This window comes from Myodes glareolus, chromosome 15 (genome assembly GCF_982192425.1).
Source record: "Myodes glareolus chromosome 15, mMyoGla1.1, whole genome shotgun sequence".
Taxonomy (NCBI): Eukaryota; Metazoa; Chordata; class Mammalia; order Rodentia; family Cricetidae; genus Myodes; species Myodes glareolus.
The window spans coordinates 33988345-34005801 of NC_142040.1; the positions used below are offsets into that span (position 1 = coordinate 33988345).

General features: G+C 38.5%; 2 protein-coding genes across 6 annotated transcripts in view; one reads left to right on the top strand and one right to left on the bottom strand.

The window, feature by feature from the left end:
- The first annotated feature begins 67 nt into the window (after positions 1–67).
- Positions 68–12887, top strand: Dimt1 (DIM1 rRNA methyltransferase and ribosome maturation factor). The gene is made up of 12 exons (XM_048442976.3): positions 68–246; positions 551–624; positions 1819–1905; positions 2722–2783; positions 2862–2955; positions 3027–3076; positions 5230–5353; positions 5856–5948; positions 6851–6915; positions 8271–8334; positions 10468–10574; positions 12226–12887. Exons 1-12 carry the CDS (start codon positions 168–170, stop codon positions 12266–12268), a joined length of 942 nt encoding a protein of 313 aa, XP_048298933.1. The 5' UTR covers positions 68–167; the 3' UTR covers positions 12269–12887.
- A 1280-nt stretch (positions 12888–14167) lies between these two features.
- Positions 14168–17457, bottom strand: part of Kif2a (kinesin family member 2A) — a 59194-nt gene continuing 55904 nt past the window's right edge. For all 5 annotated transcript variants that reach the window (XM_085676740.2, XM_085676738.2, XM_085676737.2 and 2 more), the window contains 3 exons: positions 17283–17384; positions 16690–16825; positions 14168–15809 (listed from right to left, as the gene is read on the bottom strand). In XM_085676740.2, the coding sequence (XP_085532866.1) occupies positions 15724–15809; positions 16690–16825; positions 17283–17384 (324 nt within the window). In that variant the 3' untranslated portion in view covers positions 14168–15723. The remainder of the gene's footprint in view (positions 15810–16689; positions 16826–17282; positions 17385–17457) is intronic.

Consider the following 17457-nt stretch of genomic DNA (forward strand, 5'->3'; position numbering starts at 1 on the left):
CCTGTAGAGACTCAGCAGAGACTACAATTCCCAGCGATCACTGGGCTCCAGCCCTGATCTCAGTGGGAGGGGAAGTAGACCTCTCTGGCGCCTTGGTCGTGTCAGTGCTGACGGCGACTAACACGCGGTGCTCAGCTCCTTTCGCTTATCCTGAGACTCCTGAGAAGATGCCAAAGGCCAAGTCCGCGGCGAGTGGCCGCCGGCGCGAGCGGCTGGAGCAGCGCCGGGAGCTGAAGCGGGCCGGAGGTGCGGCGTGGTGGAAGCTGGGGGCGAATCGCGTCTGTCGGTGCGGGCTGTCCCGCGGCGGGGTAGGCTCACTGTGGCCTGTGCTCCCGGCCGCTCCGAGGAGGGTGCAAGCTCAGCGCCAGCCCTTTCCCGCGCCTGGTCTTCTGTGCTAGCAGGAGGGATGGATGGACTTAAAGCTGCACCCCAACCCCAGCCCTAAAAGCGGGACGCTTGTGGCATCATTGGTGCAGAAATGTCTCTGGGACGGCCTAGGATCGATTCTTGAAAAGTTGGAAAATTAAGGCAGCTTCGTGTTTTATTCCAGGACTCATGTTCAACACAGGGATTGGACAGCACATTTTGAAAAATCCTCTCATTGTCAACAGCATTATCGATAAGGTGGGTGTAGACGAGGAAACGCATAGCGTTTGTGTGTCATCTTTTCCGGAGTACTTACCTGGTGTGACATTGTGTTGTGTGCCCTCATTCCAACATTTGGGGAAACTGAGACAGGGTGATGTTTTGTTCAAAGCCATTCTGTGCTATACAGGGAGACTCTTAAGAAAATAAAAATGAGGTAGGATGCCTGACATAAAATAGGTGCTCTGTGTTTATGTGTTGAATGAGTTGGTTGAGTGGCCCAAGAGTCATTCACATGCCGTCTTTTGCATGCTTCGTTCCGAGTTCGTTTCTGCTGCCGACCTTCAAGTCCTCCAGCTTTCTGTGAATTATCTACTTCATAGGTGGACTTTTCTTTGTTATTGTTCATTAATTTCAAGATGATTTCATCACTTTTTGGAGTATTTTTGCTTGTTTTGAGACTGGATCCCATGAAACTCAGGCTGGCTTCAAATATGGTATGTAGACGAGAGCCTACCTTGAACTTCCAAGCGGCTGTAATTCTGATCACTTTCTAAGCACCATATCATTTACTCTTTATTCTAGAGTTTAAAGGTGTCGCTCTCACACAGTTTTTTCCTCTGTAAAATATATGGAATGGTACTGCATATTTGGAGGATTATTCTGTATCTGTTACTATGTTGTGGTTATGAATGGTTGAGTGCCAAGAGGTAAAATATAGAGGGTAAAAATTACTTCTGTGTTTACAAGGGTGGCATCCTAGAGATGTAGTAAGAATTTAGTAATCCAGTCTTACAGAATATTCTAGTTGCATGTATATGCACACATAGTTTGTGAGGTTGCTCTATTCTTACTACACAGTGGTTAAGAATTGAGGAATCTTGCTGCCATATGCTGACCCTAGGCAAGCTCATCATGCTCTTTCCCATTTGAACTTGTTGATAGGAGCAGACGTAGTTACAGGTTGCTGTACCTACCACCAGTGTAGAAAGCAGGAAGCCATGCATAGAACTGCTTATTTTTGCCTTTTTTTTTCTGACTCCAGAAGTTGAATATATCCCGGAAGGTTAGGAAATGGAGATTTATACCTAATGCCTTTGAGGTACTATTGTTAACAAGAAAAATGAAGCTAGAGTAAAATTTCTTTAATTGTGTGTTGATGAATAAAACCAGTCATTTATAAGCTATGTGTTCAGGTAGGCCAGAAGCATAAGGAGTTGTGCTTGCTTTTAGGCTGCGCTAAGACCTACTGATGTGGTGCTAGAAGTTGGGCCTGGGACTGGAAATATGACCGTCAAGCTGTTAGAAAAGGCCAAAAAGGTAAAAAGGTGTGTGTGTGTGGGGGGTTACGTGTTACTACCAAATTAGTTCAGCTGGTTTACAAATATGTTTTAATTAATTGTCATTGTTTTAATAGTAATTATTGAGCTCTTCCAAATTTTAACTGAAAATAAAACGTATTTATCAAGAACACAAAATCTACCCTTGGTGGGGATAGGAATGGGTTACATGCTTGTTAAAGGAGTAACAATAAAATAGGAATCCTGAGCTAACCCAAAACTAAATTGCAAAGTACAGTTAACTGTCATGAAGCATGAAACAAAATAATGAAGTTAAAAGTTATTAGGAACAAGTTCAACAACAGGAGACCTGTATAGGGTACCTACAGGGTACAAAAGAGATAAAGAATGGATCTGGGAGTCAAACAGAAAAAGTAACATAAGTGTCTGCCCTATAGACAAGAGTCATGGAATTCAGTGAAACCTCTGCTGAGATATAATTATTTATTATAATAAAATAATTTCAGCTCCATCCACTTTGACTCACTTGCGACATTATGCCTTCTATTCTGGGTATCAGATGATGAAAGCTTCTGGGAGCAGGTCTCTTGTGCTGTCTGAAAACACTGGTTACATAAAGTGTATGCTTTTCATCCTCTTCAGTTAAAGCATGGAGACAGAGCAAGCAGGATGGCGTTTGAAGTGGTACAAGACAGCAGAGTGGGTGTTGATGTTAAGATTGGAAAAAGCTTAAATCATATAGCTCATAGAAGTTCTTACTTGGGTGGTAAAAGATTTATACTCAACAATGAAGTGCTGTTTTTTTTTTTTTCTCTCTCTCTTATTGTTAATGTAGGTAGTTGCCTGTGAACTTGATCCAAGGCTAGTAGCTGAACTTCACAAAAGAGTTCAGGGCACGTGAGTATATGTAATAATTGAAGTACATTTCAATCTTATGAAACAACATTCTCTTAAAATTTCTTTCCTTATTATCAGGCCTCTGGCCAGCAAACTCCAGGTCCTGGTGGGAGATGTATTGAAATCAGATTTGCCGTTCTTCGATGCTTGTGTGGCAAACCTGCCTTATCAGGTATTACTATCAGAAGCATCCTATTTCTCCAGTGCATCGTTCCTCAAAGCTAACTACTCATTCTCTTTCAGATCTCCTCTCCTTTTGTCTTCAAGTTGCTGCTCCACCGACCATTTTTCAGGTTTGTGAAAAACAACAATTACTGCTAAATTTTAGACTGGTATTTTAAGTCAGGAACACAGTCAAAGATTAATACAACTGAAAAAAACACTAGAGAATATTTTTGTAGAAAATACCAATTTCTGGGACAGGAATGTAGCTCACTGGATGGAGTGAAATACTGACTAGCATCCAGAAAACCCAGTGTTCAGTTTCCAGCACCACATGAGACTCAGTGGAATATTATTTGTTTTTTAATAAAGCTTGTCTGAAGATGAGAGGGAAAAACAGCCATACATGCCAGGGAATGGTGGTATACACCTTTAATCCCAGGACTCAGGAGACTGAGGCAGAGGGATTTCTGAGTTCAAGGCCACCCTGGACCACACAGGATTGAATCTGTCTCAAAGAGAAAAGGAGAGCACACAAAGGTGATCCCAGCACTAGGGAGGTGGAGACAGGAGCAATATGGCTGGGCAGAGAGAGGAATGTAAAGGGCAGTGTGAGCTGTGGAATCTTCAGGAATCGTGGAGACAGAATCGCACCCATTTTTGGTCTCAGGTAGAGAGAGGTAAGAGCCAGTGACTGACTGCTTTGTTTTTAGATCTTCAGGTTGAACCCCAATATCTGTCTCTGGGTTTTTATTATTTGTGCTACAATACTCTGTTTCAGAAGCACGTGCATGTGCGCGCATACACAATAACACACACACAAATACTGACTTCTAGGGAAGTCTTTTAGTTAATCAAAGTCTTTTTTTTTTACTGTGTGTGCATGCCTTTTCCTCTACTTTCTAATACTCTTAATAAACATTGATAAAAAAATTCCTTACATTATATCTGTCTAGGTACTTGTAGTAACTTAACTAGTTAAAATAATGGTTTAACATTGTTTAAAACCAGTAGCTTTGAAACTAAGTCACATACCTCCTCAAGTGTTTAAAAAATGAACTCATAAGTTGTGGGAGCCATAACCATCCTTTTAAAAAATTGTGTGTGCCTGCCTGTGTGCTTCCAGAGGTCACAGGACAACTTACAGGATCTCAGGGATCAAACTCAGGCCATCAGGCATGGAAACATGCCCTACCCCATTCCCTTTTAAATGACAAGGAATAGATTATATCAGAAGACAACTACATATACTGTCATAAAAGTTTTGTTTGGGATATGTAGACATATATGGATATACTTTGGAGGTCAAGGTAGGAGGATTGTGAGTTCAAGACCTGTTTGGGCAACTTTGTGAGACCTGGTCTCAAAATAAAAAAGCAGGCGAAAGGGCTGGAGATATATATAGCTCAGTGGTAGAGAATTTACCTTCGTGCGTGAGGCCTTTGCTCACGTGAAAATCTCAAACACAGTTTTGAAGATGTCTTCTCTTCACTAACCTTGAAACATGTCCCCATTGCTTACTGAAGAAGTTCACATTATTATTATTTTTAATGATTTTTCGAGACAAGGTTTCTCTGTGTAACAGTCCTAGTCTCCTGAAACTCACTTTGTAGACCAGGCTGGCCTCCAACTCAGATTGCCTGCCTCTACTTCCTGAGTGCTAAAGACGTGCACCAACACAGCCTGGCACATTGTAAATTGTTAAACCAAGTAAACACTGGACATTGTAACCTATCAGGCCATACCTGAGATGTAATTCCAACTACATCACAAATACAGTTCTCCTGTGGAGTCAACTTTACTTTTTGTTTTTCAGAAGGCATCATAGACTAATACTTAATACTTATACTAATACATAACAACAGATAAAAATGGTTGTTCATCTAATCCATGAGGAAAAGCCATCTTCCTTGTGGTTAGGAGTACAGCTATCTGTAGCAATAACACTCAGGCTGAAAGTGGTCTACGTTTTTGATCATACTGTCATTAACCACAGATCCTCCCAGAGCAATTCACTGTTGCTCAGTGGTTAAGGGCATAAGTTGCTCTTGCAGAGACAGGCGTTTTGTTCCCAGCACCCACATGGCAGCTAACATCTGGCTGTAACTCCTCTTCTAAGGATCCAATGTCCACTTCTGACCTCCATGGGCACCAATTCCACACACAGTGCAAATACATACATGCAGGCCAAACACTCAGAAACATAAAATAAAAAAAAATTAAAAAATATAGCTGTAATTGAAGATGTGCAGTTTTTTCTTGTTCCTTTCTGCTTCCTTTTCAGATGTGCTATACTTATGTTTCAAAGAGAATTTGCTCTTCGTTTGGTTGCAAAACCTGGGGATAAATTATACTGCAGACTCTCCATTAATACACAGCTTTTAGCTCGTGTGGATCATCTAATGAAGGTATGTGAGGTTTTTTGTGAGGTTTTTTTATTTTTATTTTTATTTTTATTTTGAGACAGGGTTTCTCTGTAGCTTTGGAGCTTGTCTGTGTACTAGCTCTTGCAGACCAGGCTGGCCTCGAACTCACAAGAGATCTGCCTGCCTCTGACTCCCAAGTGTTGGAATTAAAGGTGTGTGCCACCACCGCCCGGCTGGTTTTTTTTTTTTAATCATTAAATAATCAGTTTAATTCATTCTGGAGCACTTGGCCTTGCCTTACAGGATTTCGTTCTCTAACTCTTACTAGCCATGTGCTGGATCCACAGTCCTAAGCCAACAGAACATCTTTGGTTACCAATTTAAAGTTACCCTTCCCAGGTATGGTGACACACATTTTTAATCCCATTAGGCAGAGGGGTGATTGATGGTCCAGGCCAGCCAGACCTATATGGTGAGACCCTGTCTCCAAACAAAATGTCAATAAAGTTACCTCTGAGAGGACTAAACATTTTCTGATTAACAGGTGGGAAAGAATAACTTCAGACCACCCCCCAAGGTGGAGTCCAGCGTTGTAAGGATAGAACCTAAGAATCCGCCACCACCTATCAATTTCCAGGTGAGGTCAAAATACTAGGTCATTAAAGGCAAAAAATCCAGGTTGGAAAATGTCATTCTAAAGCAGCAGAACAATACTGACTCAACCTGAATATCCAAACAGAGGAGATAGGAATTATGGTGTAGCCTTAGGATGGAATTGTTTGACAGAAAATGCATACCAAACAAGAACATGGAAAATTTTTGTAAAAAGTCAAATTACTAGAATACTAGAATAGAGTTGCATTTCAAAACTTATGATTATATGTGTCGGAAACACTGAAGAAAACTTGGAAAACGATGTAAAATTAAATTAGCCCTGTTTGAATAGTACTGTGATAACACTTTCTTTTTAGTGGTTCTAAGGATAAAAACCCAAGGACTTATGCATGCTGAAGCAAGTGTGCTACCACTGAACCACATCCTCAGCCTCTGTGGCAAACATTTTTCCAATTAAAATTACTGGTTTTGTGACCAGAAAAAAAAAAATGTAGATGATTTGGGATAAAATTCAGCTAATTACATTAGAGAAAACTTGATGCACAAACTACGTCCTGAATTGTGTTTGTGCTTTGAATGTGATATCTTGGTTTTTATGAGGTAGGGTCTCTTGTGGCTCAAGACTAGGCTCAAGTTCTCCAGGTACTGTATCACTTTAAGCTCCTAATCATCGATAGGCCTGTGCCACTGTCTTTAGCTTGAATCTATTTTGAAAGTGATCCTATGCCATATTATGTATGGGGACAACTTTTTTCCAGTTGAATTCAGTGAGATTCACACAAATGCAGAAGTGTAAATCTTTTTGCCAGCTAGATCAAGATGTAGGTCATTTTCATTACCTCTGTCTTTACATATTAAAAATGATCATGGCTAGCAGGCATAGATAAGCAGTATTTGAAGAAAATAATTCATCTTATATTTCAGGAATGGGATGGCCTAGTAAGGATCACCTTTGTTCGGAAAAACAAGACACTGTCTGCTGCATTCAAGTAAGTATTCTACTACTTTGTAATGGTGAGGGACCAGTTTTCCAGATAGTCATATCATTTGGTCCTTTACCCACAAAAAGCTGCTCTAAGTAGATTATTCATGTCAAACAGACTTCACCTTTTAAAATAAGTACTAGGTACTGACAGAAGGTAATAAGAAAAATGGAGTTGGGAGTCAAATCAAGTTTCTCTTTGTAAAACGGAAAGATAATAATTTAACCACACATTTCCAAGTCTTTGCTTTTGGGTTTTCTCCTTTTATTGTGGGCGGGGACTTGTTGGGGTGCACATGTGAAGGTCAGAGAACAGCTCTGAGGAGTTGGTTCTTTCCCACTTTGATGTGTTCAGGGAATGGAACTCAGGTGATTAGGTTTACTAACTGACCCACCTTCTAGTCTCTGTGCTGTTTGACTAACTTGAAAGACTTAACAGAACCTGGGAATCCTAGGGTAAAGGAGGTAAGGTGTGATTTAGAGAGCGTGGACATTTTTTCTTGGGCATGCCAAAGATTGGGTCTATGATTTTAAGCATGCTAGCTGAGCATTCTATCACTCTGACTCCCTCAGACCCAGCTACCTTTTTGAGTTCCAGGCTGGCCTTGAGTTTCCAATTCCCCCTACCTCAGTATTTCTACTAGCTAGTACTATTATAGGACAGCACCACCAAACCCAAGCAAGTTGTTTTGGTTGGGGATATTTTGTGGAGTATCTAAGATCTCTTTAGAATTCCATTTCTGTAGCTCAGCTTTGGAAAGTTAAAATGGTATGTAACTAGAGCACTGGAATTTTGAGGCCAGCTGGGGAAGCATAACGCAAACTAGTCTTTTTTAAAAACACTGTGTGGAATTTGATTGACTCTTATTTAAAGAACAAGACTTAGAGATGTTTATTAGGACTCTAGTTTTTTTTTAATATATGTTAGCTTTGAGTTTAAATAGTTGGTACCCTTTTTAAATTCCCGAATTTCACCAAATCATATACATTCCTTTAATACAAGGTTTCTCTATGTAAGTCCTGGCTGTTCTGGAACTCACTTTGTAAACCAGGTTGACCTCCAACTCAGAGATCCACCTGCCTTTGCCTCCCAAGTGCTGGGATTAAAGGTGTGCACAATCACCACCCTTTACATTTTTAAAAATTACATGTGATGTGTGTGTGCGCACGCGGTGTCAGGAAACAACTTACAAGACTAGTCCAGTTCTTCCTCCATGTATGTTCTGGGGCTTGATTTCAGGTTGGGCAAGGCAGCAAGCGCCTTTACCAGTGAGCCACCTTATAGACCTGGAACATATATTTCATTTTGTCTAAATTTAAATTATGTATAATCTGATCTTGTGATTGTCACTTATTTTCCAGATCAAGTGCAGTACAACAGCTGTTGGAAAGAAACTACAGAATTCACTGTTCAGTACATAATACTGTGAGTTGAGTAAACATTACCATTTCAGTGACTTTTCTTCACTTGAGACAGAGTCTATGTTGTCCTGGAACTAGCTCTTGTAGACCAGGCTGGCCTCAAACTCAGAGATCCTCTTGCCTCTGCCTCCCAAGTGCTGTGATTAAAGGCATGCACCACTTGGCTCTTTCAGTGATGTTCACTTATAAAAATGTTCTTTTTGCCAATGTCTTACAGAGCACCTACATCTGCTTGCCTTTCTGGATTACTCACAAAAGCATAACCTTTTTTACTTCTATCTGTCCTAAGCATGCTTTCCCTAACACTTGGTGTTTCTTTATTATTTCTCTAAGACACCCCCCCCCCCCCCGCCAATGTGGCTGATCTCAATGCAGACGTATTTCTGGCAGCATAGCTCTTTTCCTTCCCTCTTCTCTTCAGGGTAGCTGCCAAGATTTACAGCCTGCCTACCTGTGTTTTTTTTTTTTTTTTTAAATTCTCATATCTTCCTATATATTCTGTAGGACCCTTAAAGTCAATATATAATGTGTACTAGTACAAATCTCTTGATGGTTTTAGAAATGGTCTTGCTATATAGCCTACGCTGGGTTTGAGGTGAAGCACAGAGTAATCTTCTTGCCTCAGCAGTGTGAACCACCATGCCTAGCTAACCTTGACTTTTAACAGGTTAATTTTGCTGTGAATTCTATGAGCTGGACCCTCTTTAACATTTGCATTTAATCCTATTAAGAGTTGGATTCAACTGTTTTGCAATTCTTCAAATACATAGATTAGTAGTTTAGTAATTACTTAAATGTGTATAATGTGCTAACCCAAACTGTGATTATCCTGTTTGTTGCTCAGATAGTAACCCAGGCTATAGTTGAGAATGTCTTAAATCCCTGATGCACCCTTATTTCCCAAGTGCTGGGATTAAAGGCATATATGTTATCACATCAGGTTAGTGATCATACTAGTTTATGACATCTAGAAATTTTAAGTAATAGGAACAAAGAGTGCGGTAAGTAGCTAGTTTATGGTCATGTGCCTCATGCCTGACTTGAATTTAACTATGGGAGTCCTCATATATACACATGTGCATGTGTACAGGCTAAGTTTGACAGAAGACATATTATGACTATTTCCTTCACATTTTTTATTCCCAGATTCTCCCATGCTTTAATACACCACAGTGCTATCTCCATTCTCTAATGTAGACAAAAGCTACGAGTCTAAATTAAAAAAAAAAGGCATGAATCAAGTAAAATCAATCACTGTTTTGTTGTTTTGAGGTGGTCTTACTCTGTAGCATAGGTTTGCCCTGAACTTAGGTTACCCCCAACCCCCGCCTCTCAAGTTCTGGGAATACAGGGGTGAGCTACAATACGCAGCAACATATAATTTACTTAAAAGAGAATTATTTCTCAGAAAAACTACCCGGTTGGGTGAACTGTTTTTAAAAGATCAGTAATTGCTTTAAGGTTTTACTCACTTTATTTGTAAAATCCTGTAACATGAGGGGGCCTGCTTGTTCTGATTTCTGTTCTGCCTGGTCCCCCAGCTGTTTAGTCCCAGAGAAAAACCACACACAGATCTCTGTAAATTATAATGCTGATTGGCCCGTTAGGTCAGGCTTCTTACTGGCTAACTCTCACATCTTGATTAACCCATTTTTCTGATCTATGTTAGCCATGTGGCTCAGTACCTTTTTCAGTGGGGCAGCTCACATCCTGCTGCTTTGGTGGTCTGGGCAGGAGTGGGAGGAATCAGCTTCTTCCTCCCCAGGATTCTTCTGCTCTCCTTGCATCATTTCCACTTCCTGTCTGGTTTTCCCGCCTACACCTCCTGCCTGACCAATCAGCGTTTATTTAAAACATGATTGACAGAATACAGACAACTCTCCCGCACCAAAATCCAAAGCCTATTATTTTAGCATTTTAAGATTGAAAAGGGGCAGTATGTGCATGATAACTCAAAGTATTTCAAGCATTGTGTCACAAAATCAGCCTGTAGAAATTCATGTCTTACTGAACTGTCAGGTGTTCCATCATTTACAAGTCTACATTAAAAGTGACTAATTACTGAACTTTAAAAAAAGAGTCATGGTATCTTCATTAAAGATATGTTGTTCATTTATTCTGAATCTTATATTGATAGGTAATACCAGAAGATTTCAGTATAGCAGATAAAATACAGCAAATCCTAACCAGCACAGGTTTTAGTGACAAACGGGCCCGTTCCATGGACATAGATGACTTTATCAGGTAATTACATCTGTTGTTGTTCTAAATGCTTACATTTCTTTACTGTGGTATCTTAAGATTAGAGACTTAAAGGCTTTTAAGCGGCATAAGGTGCTCTTGGGAGAGTTATTGCATAGCATTTCAATAGTGTGGAACAGTATTTGGTGTAGAGCAGTGGTTCTCAACTTCCTAATGCTATGACCCTTTAATACAATTCCTTGTGTTGTGGTGACCCTAACCATACGATTATTTTCCATCTCTATTTTATAACTATAATCTTACGACTGTTTAGAATCATAGTGTAAATGTCAGCAACCCCTGTGAAAAGGTCATTTGACCCGCCTGAAGGGGTCACGACCCACAGGTTGAGAACCACTGGTGTAAAGGATGGCAACTTGTTAGCTGCAGAATGAATATGTTAAGATCAGTAGTAAAGAACAGTCTACGCCATAGATAGCCTGGGTTCATGTGTACTGTGTGCTTCTTTTCTCCTGCTCCAACCCCAAAGTCATTCATGGTCTTACTACCTTATGCTTACCTCTTCCAAGTAGCCTGTAAGGTAGAAAAATCATCATAACATATGTAACTGGATCTGATGATACATTATTTATTTTAGAATAGCTACTGTTAATCAGATGGTAACCATAAAATGCCAGTTATAACCATATCTGATTATCCATTTAATAGCAGTTGGTACTTGGCCTGAGGCAAATTCTACACCTGTTAAGATATACAGGCAATTGGGACCAAAATTTGTTTTACTTTGTACCAAGCAAGTTTCACTTAATTACCCAATTGTACAAACCTGTATTTTACTCATTCACACTTAACTTTCACAAGTTCCTGTACATTTTGTTTACTGTTTTCTTATGTTGCTAAGGACTGCATTCAGAGGTCTGCATATGCTAGACAAGTACAAGTTCTAGGATGTGTCCCCACGTCTAGCCAGTTCCCTTTACTTCAGTGCTCTTTAACTGCTGACCATCTCTCCAGCCCCTAGCCATAGAGACTGAATTTTCAAAAAAAAGAATGCTGTAAGACACTAGTTTGCTTTTTCAGTAGAACAGTCTAGAACTAAGACTTAAGGAATTATTGTTTTATTGGCTAGCTAGCAGGGATACTGAGTCTTCACTGGCTGTTATTCCTACTATTTGAATGATATTCATAAGCACCTACACATAGTTTTTCTAGACATTTTAATCCATATGGACCTCTTCCTGTGGGACATCCTGAAAAACAACCTCAGGTTCAAATACATTGTATTTTACACTTCATCCTTCCTCAGGGCACTGCTTTTTAACAAAAGTCAGAGAAGCACACAATATCCACAAAGAAAAGGAAAGTGAAAAATGAGTAAAAGTTCAGAGAATAGGCAGAGATGATTCATCTATCTCACTTTCTCAAATTCCAGCCGAAATAGAGTGAGTGCTGATGAGCCGAGGCCAGGGACAGCAATCCCTTTAAGGTGATTCCATTCAGAGCTAATGTAACAAGACATGGTTTTAACTAAGAATACTTTGCCAATTTATTTGGAGAGTAAAGTTTCTTTAGTAGCTAGTGACAGGAATAGATGTGTAAGTATGTTGATGTGTTTTATGTATTAATGGTACATTATGGATCAAAAGTTGGGCTTTTTTGATAACACATTCATTTTCCATTTCTTTCCCTTCAGGTTGCTACATGGATTCAATGCAGAAGGCATCCACTTTTCCTAGCCATTTGAAAATTTTTTTTTCAAGACCAGGAAAAAAAAATGAAATTATAAATCCCTATTATTATTATCCTGTATGGTGAAAGTAGTTAATTCCACATAATCTTGTTTTTGTTTTAAATAACTACAAAGGGCAGGGTTCAATAGACATAACCATTTTCAAGTTTAAAAGCCGCAGATACGCACAACCATACACTTAAACTTTCTAACAATTAATTGTATAAAAATGTTACTTTTTTAGTCACTGTGTTATGGACTGTGAGGCTTATTTTAGGCCTGCAGCTCCGTCACCCGGTCACAAATCCTCCTCATTCCCATGTACAGTACGTTACCTAACACGACTTTCCTTTAAACACCCTCTTCATTCTAGACAGTTTCCACATGCCATCTGTTAGATGACCCGTTGCAACACAGACGACAACAACACAGTTCTGGATAAGCCAGAGTCTGCTGCAGTCATGTCCCATATGACTTTGCCTGTGAAATGCAGACACTTAGAAAGAAGCTAATTATAAAGTCATGTTAAGTCTGTTTTCTTGGGGGAGACAAGATCTACAGATTTCAGATTTAGAGAGTTTATAAGTCAAATGGGCTTTATTAAATTGGTGATTTTCTTTCATTAATGAGAGGATCTTTTTTCTTTTTTAACATCGACTTTAATTTCAGAATCTTGCCTCAGCCTTCTAAATGCTGGGATTACACTTGTGTACCACTGCATGTAGTTTCAGTTTTCAGCTTTCAGCTTTTTAAAAGAAAAGCCATTTACCCACAACTACAAACGCCTGGTTATTCCTTACTTCTGGATAATTAAAATTCTAGTACCTGGTGTTTCTTTTTAAGCTATTTAAAATTTGTCAGATTGAAGTTAAATGCTGCTTATATATTTTAATAAATTAGCTGCTTTATTTATATAAGGAAACTATCTTCATTGGATATTTGGCTCTCTTTGTACCCAAAACTTAAAATCCTACCTAGGTATTTTTTCCCCCAAAATCTGGTTTAAAAGTCATATAGTAAATGCTATAATGACTTTGAATAACTTAGCTATGAATAGGTAAAATGTGTAGCTGCCTTTAAATTTCAGAAAGGTCTAAAGATATTCAAAACAACAAGACTGCTGCAAAAGCTACTTTTGTCACACGAATAGTAACTTCTTAAGGGTTAATTTTTTTTAATGTCACAGAACTATTTTGTAGAATTCACTTGTACCATCTCTACCTTTAGGGAAACAATTCCACTTAACTGGGCTTTTTTAGCTTGTTTCCCTTGACTCTCACCAACTGCTGCGCTTTAGTCCCCTTTACTGGTTGGTCTGTTTTCCCTCTGTAAAGTTGAATCGTATTTTACCTCCAAAGATACTTGCTGGTACTAATTTTCAAGTACACTGACTACGGATTAAGATGAAGCTACCATGGCAGCATGTATCTATACATATAAAGACCCTCGAAAGATAGTAGCTATCCAGTGCAAATAACATTAAACCTAAAAATGGATCTATAAAAAAACCTTCCGAAAATAGTTCCTGTCCAGTGCCAACAACATGAAAGCTAAACAGTTGTGCTTAATGAGCAAGTTCGTGTCTTCATTGCCCATTACATATGAGGTGTTCTCAAAATTTACCCTTTTATTGGAGACAAGGTCTTTCTACAAAGCTCTGGCTACCCTGGAACTCACTAGGTGGAACAGGCTGGCCTTGAACTCACACCCACCTGCCTCTAGGTACTGGGACCAAAGGTGTGCGCCACCTTCTATTGACCTCTGCAAGGTCAATAGAAATAGTTCTTCATTCTTCCTCTCGTCTTTGAAACAGACACAAATAGAATACATCTTACAACTGCAAGAAAACCTGAGTTCCTTCCAAAACAAAGGTGAATATATTATATTGAAGTACATTATTTCTAAATTTGTTTTTATAGATTTCATTTATTAATAATGTTGTGAAAAATCTACATTTGATTTAGATTTCATGTTTACAGAGCTTTACCCCATGGTGTTAGGATTCCTCACAGCTACCCTCTCACTTAGGATCAGTGAAGTAAAGGATCTGGCTCGCTGACTCTATTCATAGATTTTCCCTTGGCTCACTGAGTGAATCAGTAGGTTCCCTAGAGTTAATCAAGAGAAACATGGTAAGTTCTTTGGTTAACTTAATGGACTATATACTGGTAACCAAGGGAAAACTCATAGAGATATATAATGTATATGTATATATATATAAATCTTTAAACAATATTTACATTAAAGTTGGCCAGTTTTCTCTTTAAGGGTAGCAGCTGTAAAAGCGAGTCCTGCCATTTATGGAGTAGTCTTCCTTACTATCAATTCTATCTGCGAGAGATGTGATTCTCACCAAATGGCAAACCATCACATACTAGATATTGATGGAACTTGCTATGGAACTGCCTCGTAAGGCAGCGACACTTCTGGGGGTTACATACTGTCTACGCTTGGCTATCTAACTTGTATTATGAACTACTTTCAATGTACATACAAATTTTCATGCATCAGAAGCCAATTTCCTTTAACAGTACGTTAAATTTGGGGCGCTAATAAACACTTCAACTTAAATAATGGCATTGTTAAAGATCAAATTACACTATTAGTCTTGTTAACACCACTGGCACACACACTGCATATTTATGTATTATCCTAAGATAAAACTCTTCTCAGAATTTCGTTACTTTTTATTATACACCAACTAGTTTATATTTTAGTTTTTTACAAAGAAAATGCTAAGAAAATTATAATCACATATCAATGGTATTAAAATCATAATTCCAGATTTTTTTACATGTAAGATGGAATGATCCAGCAGCTATGTCCACTGTCACAGACTTTAGTTCCGTTCAATTGGTATGGCACATCCTGCAAAATTAACTAGTCACACACAAAAAAAGTCTCAAATACAGTAAAAATGTACACACAATAAAGGTAATTTACAGTTACAAATAAGGAATGTACGTTATCTTGGCTGTGCTTCAGAAATCTAGGGTCAATAGCCTTAGTCAAGGCACAGAGGAGGAGTAAGCACAGCTGTTTCTAGGAGTGTGTACAACCACTGATGAGGTATGCATGCACGCAAAGTATTCAGAATTGCTCAGTCTTGCTACGAAAATGGATCTGAGTTAAAGGAAATTTTGTGGCTTCCCCCACTCTCCACTTCTGGATTACTTCCACAATCTTTAAATAAAATTGGCAAGGATTTCCAAAAGCAATCACTGTTTGGGTAAATGAAACAAAATACTTCACTAATCCCAATTATTTGTGCCTCTTGGACTAGAAGCATTTTGTAAACAAAGGAGTGTTTCATAAAATTGAAATGTCATTCAGGTGAAGGACAAGGTATTTTCCACACACTTAAGATTTCAAAAACGTTCAAGTGGCCTTTACATTTGGACCACCATTTGTTAAGAGTACTGGGGATTCTGGGGATCGATCCTTTAGTAGCAAATACCAACTTTAAAGAGCTCGGGGCCTCTTGGGGTTAATTTGCTTGCTGGCCTGTTCTTCTTCTTGTAGCGCTGCACGAAAAGACTTCACTTTATCTTGGGGAAAGAAGAGAACAAGGGAGTAAGTATTGTACAACAAGCAATATGGTGCACAACATTGATAGTGTATCAAGCTAGCACTTAACAAAACTCAGTATTTCTCTTGCTCTATGTCATCTAGTCCCTCAGAACTATGTGTACCTATAACAAATCTTATGGATGCCTAGTAAAAGCCTGTTTGTTTTTCAACCAGTTTCTCTTATACACATTTTAAAGTATTAAGTTAAATTTGTTCTATTTTTTTTTGTGTGGGGGGGAATATAGGCAAGCTTTTAATGTTGAAATATGCAGTCCTATCTAAAAGGGAAATGATAAGTATTACTCAAATGTAATACTTCTTTCAATATTATGAGATTTCTACTAAGCCCTACTAAACCCTTTTTAAACTAAGAAAATTTAAAAGCTGAATTAAAAATAAATGACATCTGTTGTCTCACCAGGTAAACAGGATAACACTTAATTGCTCTTATATATTCTGTCTATTACCATGCATTGACCTACAGTCATAGGACTACCAATTTGTTAATAAACTGTCAGGGAAATTACAAGCATGGAAATGAGACATCTTTCTACAGCAGTGGTGCTCAAATGGAAGTGGTTTTTGCTCCAGGAACATTTAGTAATGGCTAGATATTTATCACAACTGATATGGTGCTGTCCTCTAGTGGATAAATGCTTGTAAGCAAGGATGCCCAAACATTTCACTCTGTATAGGACAACAGTCTTCAACAAACAATGGCCTCTCAAGCTCTAAATGGTGTCAACAATTATTAACAATCTTCCCTTTTTATGTTTTTATCATATAAAATCTTTCACTACTACACATCTTTATACCGTACAAATTTCATACCAAACACTAAGATGAAAGACAGTTTACCTCGTAGCTCAGTTAAAATGTCTATTTTCTGCTCAAGAATAGCTTCAAGTTGTGTAGCGTATGAGTCAACGTCATAGTCGACTTCTTCAGTCATCTCTAAGAGAGCTTTTTCATCTTCTATCCAGCGAATGGATTCCTAATAATAAGAATTCAACACAAAATGACTTGTAAACTGGTATGCTTTACAAATATCAGAGCAGACCGGCCTACAAAACATGAGTTCTGAGTCAAACAACGGAAGCAGATATTCTCAAAAAAAAAAAAAAAAAAATCAGTAATCAGTAGACATGACATCACTAAGTCACTGTAAAATCAATTTTTTGGGAGGTGGGGGGTGGACCAGGGATAAGCCTTGGCATTCTGTGTGAATGGTAAGCAAGCATTCTACCACTGAACTACATCCTTAAACCTGTTCATTAAATTAAAAAAGAAAAAGAAAATACGACAGGGAGATTATTTGCTATCGCATACCCTAACACATACATGACTAAGAAATTTTAAAAGAATTGTGTTCTATTCAAAGGATTCTTGAAATTTTCATTAATTTAAGGCCTGTTTGAAGAAGGCCTTTTTTTTTTTTTTTTTTTACATACCTGAAACACTGCCCTGTGGTCTTCTACAACCTGTTCTTCCATTTCTACCATCTGGGAGACAGCCTCATGGAAAGTAAACAGTTGTGGAGAAACTTCTTCTTCCTTAAAACACAACACAAAGTTTAAAACTATCATCTAAAGCTTGTATTTTTAAATGTCACTGAAGTTTTGTTTT

Excerpts from the sequence above, each read along its gene's own strand:
- Dimt1 (XM_048442976.3), top strand. The coding sequence starts at position 168 with ATGCCAAAGGCCAAGTCCGCGGCGAGTGGCCGCCGGCGCGAGCGGCTG. Across the intron at positions 5,354-5,855 it reads GTGTGGATCATCTAATGAAG|GTGGGAAAGAATAACTTCAG; the intron begins GTATGTGAGGTT and ends TCTGATTAACAG. Across the intron at positions 10,575-12,225 it reads GACATAGATGACTTTATCAG|GTTGCTACATGGATTCAATG; the intron begins GTAATTACATCT and ends CTTTCCCTTCAG.